The following is a 9,496-nucleotide window of genomic DNA, read 5'->3' on the forward strand; positions in this document are numbered from 1 at the left end:
GAGTTAGGAAGCATTTCCTCTTCTTTGACTTTTTGAGTTTGAGAAGGATAAGTAAACATTTAAATCTTTAAATGTTTTGTGGACTTCACAGGTGAAGCCATCAGCTCCAGGGCTTTTCTTTGTTGAGAGATTTAAAAAAAAAAAAACTGATTCAGTCTCCATAATAGTTATAGGTCTACTCACATTTTCTTTTTCTTCATGATTTAATCTTGGGAGTTTTTATGGTCTCTATAATTTGTCTATTTTATCTATGTTACCTAGTTTATCAGTGTACAACTGTTCATAGTACTTGCTCATAATCTTTTTTGTTTCTGTAGAATTAGTAGTAATGTCCCCACTTTCACTTCTTATTTTAGTAAGTTGTCTTTTTTTTTCTTAGTCCGTCTAGGCAGAGGTTTGTGGATTTTGTTGATCTCTTCAGAGAGCCAACTTTTGGTTTCACTGATTTTTTTCTATTGTTTTTCAGTTCTGTCTTTCATTCACCTCTACTTCATTCTTTATTTTTCCTTCCTTCTGCTAGCTCTGGGTTTAGTTTGTCCTTTTTTTCTTCTAGTTCCTTAAGTTGTAAAGTTAGGTTGTTGACTGGACTTCCTTCTTGTTTTTAAAGGTAAGCACTTCTAGCGATAAATTTCCTCCTACCACTGCTTTCTCTAGTCCCTTAAGTTTTGGTAAGTTGTGTTTTCATTGTCATTCATCTTTTCCCTTGTAACTTTCTCTTTATTTGTTGTTTAAAAGCGTGATATTTGATTTCCACAATTTTGTGAATTTCCTGGTCTTCCTTCTTAAAATTGATTTCTAATTTCATCCTGTTGAGGTTAGAGGACATACTTTGTACACCTATATTTTAAAATCTACTGAGACTTAATTTGTGGCCTAATTAGAGTCTACCCTGGAGATTGGTTCCTGTGCACTTCAGAAGACGGTGGGTTCCACTGTTCTTGGGCAGGTTCTTCTATGTATGTCTGTCAGGTCTAGTCGGTTTACTGTGTTATTTAGGTCCTCTATTTCCTTGCTTATTTTTCTTTCTGGTTGTTCTATTCAGTATAGTGAGTGAGGTTTTGAAATCTCCAAATATAATTGTTGAACTGTTAATTTCTCCCATCAATTCTGTCAGTTTTTACTTTGTATATTTTGAAGGTCCGTCACTAGGTTTATAATTATACTTCTTGCTGTATTGAAACTTATTCATATATAATGTCCTACAGGTCTCTTGTCACCTTTTTTACTCCAAGTCTAGTTTGCAGGTATCTGTGTGACACAGTGGATAGCGCATTGGACTTCTAAAGCCTATTTTGTGTGAAGTTAGTAAATATCAGCAGAGAGCTTCAGCAGGCGCTTTCCTGGCCATCCAACTGGACGTATGAGATGCTCAGCCTGAACAGTCTTCAGGCACATGAATGCAGATGAAAACCACATGTTGCTAAAAGTCACATAGCTACGGAATTCGAACCTAGGCAGCCTACCAATTTCGCTCCCTCTATTTACTCATATATAAATTGGGAATATTAATGTTTATCCTCAGGAACTTACTGTCCAAGGAAGAATAAGTGAAATAACAGAAAAATTGGTAATTATCTACTGAAACATAGTTAATTGTGTACTGAAAATCCAAAGCAGATATACACTGACCATATATTTTACCTAAAAATCAGCACAACCAGACTTAACAAAATGTTCATAAGCCTTTCAATGTATCAGTTCCGTTGTCATATCTTTGTCAACTCCCTCTGATTGTGGGGTGCGCTGCCGGGTTAACCCATCGAGAGTCTCATTTCGTAAAGGACAGAGACCAGACACTGTGAATCTGGCCTCATCCTCTCTCACTGCGCCCTGTTAAGAAGCTTTACTCAAGCACATCTGCTGTTGCATGTAGACTCTCCTCCCCAGATTAGGTACCACTTAGCTAAAGACACAATCTCATTTAATTCTGGGAACAACCCCATTAGTTAACTCACCTATTATTTTCTCACCTATGATGTGGTTTCCACTTTACAAAAAATCGAGGCTTAGAGTGAATAAGCCACTCATTCAAAGTCACTGAAATGTTGAGGGGTGAAGCGGGGATGTGAAGCCACGTCTGCCCAACTCCCAAACCCAGATTCTGTCACTGGGGCCCACTGTCCACCAACAGCGTGAACTGTTGTCTTTGTGGGCCCCAAAAGGTGGGTCCCCGCCCCTCTTCACAAGGAACGCTGTTGGCTAGTTTGCTCCTGGGAGCTGCGCAGACCCTCTCGCTCAGGGGAATAGCTCCTCGAAAAGACACATGTTGAGAAACGGGGTGGTGTGTGTAGGGTTTAGGGGTTGTGGGGATGCGGGTGGGGGCGAGTCTCTAGAACTTTTACCCAAACCCCCAGCTACCACTGCGTCTGATCTTAGGTAAGCAAGGGCCCCTCTTTCCAGTGTGCATCCCACCCACACCGCTTCCCCAGGGCTCTCCTGCAGCTGTTCGGTCATCTCTGACCCAGCAGCCCTTGGCCGGACCACAGTAAGGCTAGACCCAGGACCCATCGGGCCACCAGCCCATCGTTTCATCCAGTCACACGGTCCAGGCTGCCTGCGGGGCCAGGGTGGCGGGGGCGGGGGAGATGCTCAGAAGGCGGAGCCAGTATTTGTGGAAGACGAAAAGCAGGGTGGGGCAGGCAGCTGCCCACCCAGCAAGGTTCCTCTGGCCCCTACTTGGCAGAGCAGAAAGGGAATGTTTGTGTCCCCGCTGACACCTATTGACAATGACCAGGAAGCGCCCTGCACCTGAGTAGTTTCAATGTTAGGAACTGATCTGGGGAGACAGAGTGCAATGGTCACGCTGGCCGTCACATATCCCTCTGAGCACCACAGCCACCTTATAGCGCTGGTCCCGCATAGGCCAAGTGTGAATGCTTTGCGTGTGTTACTCGTAATCTACACAGCAACTCCGTGAAGTAGCTACTCTCAGCACTATTTTACAGGTGAGGAGCACAAACAGTAACTTGTGACTCACCAGGAACAACAGCTAGTGAGTACTGGTTATATCCACCGGTAAAACAGGGACAGAATGCCTGCCCATCAACCTACAGAAGGCAAGGAGTTTTGTGGGCCGTTGACGCCCGTGCATGGACAGTACGTTAGCATTAAAGTCTGGAGCTGTTACAGTTCTTCCCTTTCCACCTATTTGGACATAGAAAAGCCCTTTCCGGTGGAGCCTAGATAATGGGGGTGCAGATGGTTCCTGGAAAGATCCAAAAGAATTTGGTGTCCGCAGACAGGAAAAATAGCTGGGGGGACAGAGTGGGAAATTTACTTTTCACTGTGCTTGTAAACAAGATATTTAAATTTAATTAAACATTTTAAACGTCTGTGCAGTCACGGGTCAACCTGGCTGGGGCTTCTGTTTCAAAGGCGCCCAGTGGCGGGGTGGCTCGCCCAAGAGCGCCGGGGAGCTACAGCGTGCCTCCCTCCCTCGGCACCGGGGTGCGCCTTTGCAATGAGGAACAGCGAGGGAGGGTGCTCCTTGGCGCTGCGCTCGCCTCGCCTTTCCCGACCCGCGTCCGGACAGCACGGCTTTGTAAGGGGGCTCCGCAGCTCCCGGGAGGCCCCATCTGGGCGGAGATAGAAAAGGCCGTCTGCCCCGCCCTGTCCCGCCCCGCCAAATTTAAGAGCCCCTGCCCACAGCTGGGCCAGTCCTGGCCAGCAATCTGTCCCCCTTTTGCAGGGTGTTCTCACTCGCCTCCCGCCCTCCCCGCCGAGCGTCGGTCGGGCCATGCCCGGCCCCGGGGAAGATCAGGTCCAGCCCCCGCGCTCAGGCTGCTCTCCGGCCCCCCGGTCTCCCGCGCTCCATCGCGGCTCCGCGGACCTTGGCAGGTCGCGCACCCCTCGACACCTCGAGCCCTTTTCCGTCGAGGCCATCCTGGCGAGGCCCAAGGCCCGCGCGCCCGCTGCCTCCCCGCTGTCCGTCTCCGCCTGCGCCGCCTCGGGCACCTGGACCGCTCCCTCCGGGCCTCTGGCCCCGGTTCTGCCGTGGGCGTGCGCGGCGGCATTGCTGCCCGCCTACCTGAGCGTGGGGCTCTACCAGCAGTTCTCCCAGCCTCCTGCGCCGGGGCTGCGCGTGGTTCACCTCTGCGGCCTCCAGGGCCCCGGCCTCACAGGTATGAGGTGGCCCGGCCGCAGCGTCCAGGGAAGCAGGCGGGGTAGCTGAAGAGTGGAGACCCCGACAGGAGGGAGGCACGGGATAGAGAAGTCCCTGAGTTCGAGAACCACACACGGCTTGAGTGGGAAGTGGCCCTATGACCCTTGACCTTGCAGCTGAAACTGAGGCCCTTAGAGTAGTACTCGCGGAGAACAGCCCCTGGCGCCGGACCTCCCCTGCAGGCTGCAGAGGTGGGAGCAGGTGTGTGTGAGGGCGGGTGCGGAGTGAGAAATGCGGGTGGGCCGGAGCAGGGCTCCGACCCCTACAGGGGCCCGAAGCGTAGAGGGGCCGGGTGGGGGGGGGCCGGGGCTGGGGCTCCGCGTCCTGGAGGAGGGATTTGTAAAGTCCTTTGCTCTCCCCCACACCCCCCCCCCCCCCCGCCCTTAGACAAAGCCCTGTGGCTCAGGCTACTCCCCAAAGCTGCTCTGAGACCGGAGAAGCAGATGCTACAGGTGGTGCTGTTCAGCAGGGAGCTGCTGGGGGCTGGCCCGTCCCCAGACCCCAAAGTCGCCTCCACCGCTCACATCTGTATGAACTTATCTCCACACTGAACGGCTCTGGGCCTGCTTGCTTATAGTGCTCTTAGAATGGTACCTTAGGTCTTGGGAGCTCAGAAGCTTAAATCCTGATGAGAATTTCACTGTTGAGGTAAATTTCTCCCCTAACATTAACATCTATAACAGTTTTTGCAATTTTTGGTTCTCTGGTTCATGCTTCCCATGTCTCCCTGAGGGAAACCAGCAAAATTAGTGCAAGCCTCATCAACCCACACCAAGGTCATTTTTATACAATCTTACCTGACTTCTGCTCCCTGCGCCTCACCCATCTTGTGTTTCCTCCACCCCTTGCAGCTGGGCACCCCTCTCACCCCTGCTGCAGAGGAAGCCTGGTGTCCCAGCCCTGGCCAAACCCATGCCACTAAAACTGGAAGCCATGGCCATCATCCCAAGTCACATTTTCTCAACCTCCCCGCATGCCTGAGGTCTGAATTGCAGTTAACTACTTTAAAGTAGTCTCATTTTTCAAGTTCATTTTTGTTTAGGTACTGCATTCACACTGTTCAAATGTCAAAGTGTTTACTAAGATAGATGGAGTGGCTGAACTCCAGTCACCTAGTTCCCCCCACCCCACAAGCAACCAACAATACCAGTTTCCCCTCCCTTCCTTCCTTGTTTCCTTCCCTCCTTCCTCTCTCTCTCTCTCTTTCATCTTCACCCAAGGATATTTTTATTGATTTTTTTAAGAAAGAGAGAAAAGGAGAGAGATAGAGATGTCACTGCTGTGAGAGAGAAACATTGTTTGCCTCCCACGGGTGCTGCAAACTGGGATCAAACCTGAAACCTAGGTGTGTGTCCTGACTGAGAATTGAACCCACAACCATTTTTTGTGAGGGATGATGCACCAACCATCTGAGCCACTCGGTCAGGGCACAGCAGCTTCGTTATTCTTCCAGAAGTATTTCATGCATATTTAGTACCTGAATACACCTGTTTTCCCCATACTAGACACACTGCTCTCCACCTTATGTTTTTCACTTGACCATATATAGCTGGGGGTTTTTCCATATCAACCAATACAGAGCTTCTTTACATCTCAAAGTGGCCTGTTGTGAGGATGTACCATGATTTATTTAATCAGGCCCCACTGACTTTTCTCATCTCTTGCTATTATGCTAATGCTTATGGCAAGCCTGTGGTTGGTGTCCTGGGCAGCCACGGCCCAGGCCTCAGTCTCGTCTCTGGAGCGGTCTGTCTGCCAACACTGGAGCCTCGCCAAGGCTAAAGGGAGCGGAAGGGTCTCAGCGATGCACTTCTGCTCCTTTGTCTGGAACACTGGGTGTGTAGGCCCAAAGGCTGCCTTTCCCATTCCTTCCCAGTTATAACTTAGGTACTGCCCCCTGGTGGACAAATCTTCATCCCCGCAGGCCCACATCTCGGTGAGCTGAACAGCACCTTTGTATGCAGGAGAAAAAGGCACCTCTTCCTTCAGGCAGACACAGAACCTTGTCAGGGGGCAACACTTGACCTGTGGGGAGTGGGCAGAACTTCAGACTCCATTTACCCTCTCAGCTGGGCACCCAAATGTGGGACACCAGCTGTACATAGTGGCCCTGTTCCAATGTCCCCTCAGTGGGTGGCTCCTCTTTCTAAGATGCACACTATCCCCTTTCCCTGCCAATATACACACACATTCCCCTTCTCCTTTCCTGATTTGTTTTTCTCATTAGCACTAATCACTGTCTGATACAGTATTTTTCCTTTTCTACAGTTCACAGGGATTTTCTGTTTTGTCCTGGGACCATGCCTGGCACATAATAGCCATTCAAAAGTTATATGTTTAGTGAATGAAAAGGGGGACCCCTGAGGGTCCCTCCTCTGCCCATCCCATGGCGTTTCCTGAGGTAGCCAAGGAAAGGAGTGGGGGGCGAGGGGAGATGGAGGCTTGGCAGTTCCTCTCGGGGCCAGGGCTGAAGCCACTCGGCGGGAGAACAGTGGGGGCAGCAGGAGTCTCACAACACTGTCCCTTCGGCCTCACTCGTTCTTGTTCTCATTTCTGCGCAGTCTCTTCCCACGGTGCCTCTCTTAACTGGCCAACGGCAAGGCAGGGCCATGGAGCTGCGAGCTTGTTCTGCCTCCCCAAGATGGGCGGGTAGGTGGGTGCTGGCTAACCTCCCCTCCTGCTGGGTGCTCTTTAGGTTTGGAGCTGGATCACTGCCCAGGCCACTGGAGTCCCCCAGACTGGGCCCCGGTCAAGGACCTTCAGGACACCGAGAGACCCAAAAAGAGGGTTCGAACTTTGTTTAACTTGGAACAGCTGCAAGAGTTGGAGAAAGTGTTTGCCAAACAGCACAATCTAGTAGGGAAGAGCAGAGCCCAGCTGGCAGCCCGGCTCAACCTTACAGAGAACCAGGTAGGAGAAGGGAGTTCTGTGGGGCCTGGGCTGCACCTGAGGACAGACGCTACTCTCCAGAAGGCCCTGGGTGGCGGTTGGGACAAGGACATGGTCTTTCTTCCTCTGTGCCAGGAAGCTGGGGGAGAGTAATTATGGCCATACTCCCTGCACGAATGAGAAAGAGTCCCATTAGAAATTACTTATGGGGACAGCACATGATATTAATCTAGAACTTTATACCTTCATGCTAAATAAGGAGCTGACAGCAAAATTAAGTAGGCATTCGAAGAACTAAACATTTAAAATAATACAAACTTCTTAAGAAGTAGTTACGTTCATTGTCTCCATGTCCTCACTTCCCATCTGTTCCTTAACTCATTCCAATATGAATTCTCTCCCTGCCGTTCCTTCAGAACTTCTCATCGAGGTCTCTCATGACCTCTGGGTTGCCAAACTCAGGAGATGCTTTCCTTTCTGATCTCATTTCTCCACTAAGTACAGCTGACCGCTCCCGTTCTTACTGAAACACACTCTTCTCTTGGTTTCCAGACTCCGCACTCTCTCGGTTTTCCTCTCAGCTCTCTGCCCACTTCATCTCTGTTGCCTTTGTTGGCTGGTATTCTCTTTGTGACTTCAGATATTTCTCCCCGGCTGACTTCATTTATCCCCATGGTTTTAAATACCATCTATAAGCCAACGACTTCTAAATTTGTGTCTTAGCCCCCTTTTCCTGATTCATAGATCTAACGACCTTCTTGAGGTGTCCACTTGGATGTCTTATGGGGAGGCATTTCAAACTTAACAAGTCTAAACCTCAATTCCTGAATACTTTTTCTCCCCAAATCTGACCCTTGCCCCACCACCCAACCAGCTGCTCACAGCACCTAGTCACCCTACATTTACCCCTTTCCCCCCACTTCCAACCCATCAGCAAGCCTGTCAACTCTGCCTCGAAAATGCAGCTGGAATGGCTTCATTTCCCTCCACCACCCCAGTCCGTGTCAGCCCCAGCCCTTGCTGGGTCACTGCAAGAACCTCCCAGCTGTCTCCATGCCTCTCCCTTCATCCATGCTTCACACGGCAGCCAGACGTGCCATTCACTTAACACAGCAACTTTCCACCGGTGCGCCACACCAGTGTTCATGCAATACCTGACTATGTAGTTGGGGCACTACAGTCTTGTAGTCTCGTTTTCCTTAGAGTGTCAAGTTAAAAGTTGACAACAGCCAACACAACAATAGCCAACTGATGTGAATGAATCAAAATTATACCTATTTTTTGGTCAAAGTGGCAAAACATATACATACTTTCGGTGTGACTCAGAATTTTAGTAATCCGTGTATGTGTGCCATGAGATGAAAAAGGCTGAAAACTGCTGACTTAACACGTAAACAGAACTGTGCCGTATCCCACTTAAAAGCCTTGGGGTTGCCCTGGGCCTTCGTGGCACTAGGGAACCTGGCCCCTGCTGACCACTCCCACTTTCTCTTCCTCCGCTTTCCCCTCTCACTCTCTCGGCTATGCCAGCGGTGCCCGCCTCCTCTCTGGTCCTCAAATACTCCGAGCTCGGTTCCACCTCACAGCCTCCTCACAGGTCCCACGCTGCCCTGGCCTGCTTTTCTCTCTCCCTTCCAGGCTGGCCTCCGTCCTCTGAGCCTTGACTTAAGGGCTGGTTCTCCAGAGACACTCAAATCCATTTGTGCCCCCGTATGTGTTTATATATGTGTTTGTTTTCACGCTCATTATTAGTCTCGCTGCACTAGACTGTGAGCTTCCAGGGGGCAGGGGCCACATCTCTGGTGCTCACCACCGTATCATCAGCATCTAGGGCGGTGCCTAGCACATAAGAGGAACGTGATATATACTTATTGGATGAACGGATGAATGAATGGTAACTAGAATTATGGGGAAGGATGTTTTTGAGGCAATGCTTCCCTTAGAAGGAAGAACACATATTGGCCAGGGTGGAGTGCGTACTGTGGGAATGGGAGAAGCCGTGGGAACTGGCCACGTTCTGATCTCTGCCCACGCCTTCCACTTACAGGTGAGGGTCTGGTTCCAAAACCGCAGGGTCAAGTATCAGAAGCAGCGAAGGCTAAAACCACTGGCCACGTCCGCTGAGGCTGCCTCCCCAGACGAGCCCTCCAGCAGCTCTGACACCGTCACCCAGAGAGAAGACACCGAGTCAGGAGTGGGCAGCTGAGGACGGGGACGCAGGCTCCACCTGGGCGGTCGGGCTGGCTCTTCCTGGAAACACCCACTGAACCTCCCGGCCCCACATCTTAACATAGAGCCTCGTCAGGGTCAAAGGGCACCAGAGGAATCAGAACTGTTGAGAATTTTTCAATATTGACTCTCGGGAGCTGCAATAATGTAATGGTCAGGAGCACAGACTTTGGCTTTCGGCTATGACCTTGGCCACATTACTGAACTTCTGAGCCT

The 9,496-nt window shown here is 50.4% G+C and overlaps 1 protein-coding gene across 1 annotated transcript; it reads left to right on the top strand.

The window, feature by feature from the left end:
• Positions 1 to 3,736: 3,736 nt before the first annotated feature.
• NOTO (notochord homeobox) lies at positions 3,737 to 9,496 on the top strand. The gene is made up of 3 exons (XM_037126293.2): positions 3,737 to 4,121; positions 6,858 to 7,072; positions 9,099 to 9,496. Exons 1-3 carry the CDS (start codon positions 3,737 to 3,739, stop codon positions 9,255 to 9,257), a joined length of 759 nt encoding a protein of 252 aa, XP_036982188.2. The 3' UTR covers positions 9,258 to 9,496.

The sequence above is a fragment of the Artibeus jamaicensis genome, unplaced genomic scaffold (assembly GCF_021234435.1).
Source record: "Artibeus jamaicensis isolate MK-2021 breed Jamaican fruit bat unplaced genomic scaffold, CSHL_Jam_final contig_3174, whole genome shotgun sequence".
Classification (NCBI taxonomy): Eukaryota; Metazoa; Chordata; class Mammalia; order Chiroptera; family Phyllostomidae; genus Artibeus; species Artibeus jamaicensis.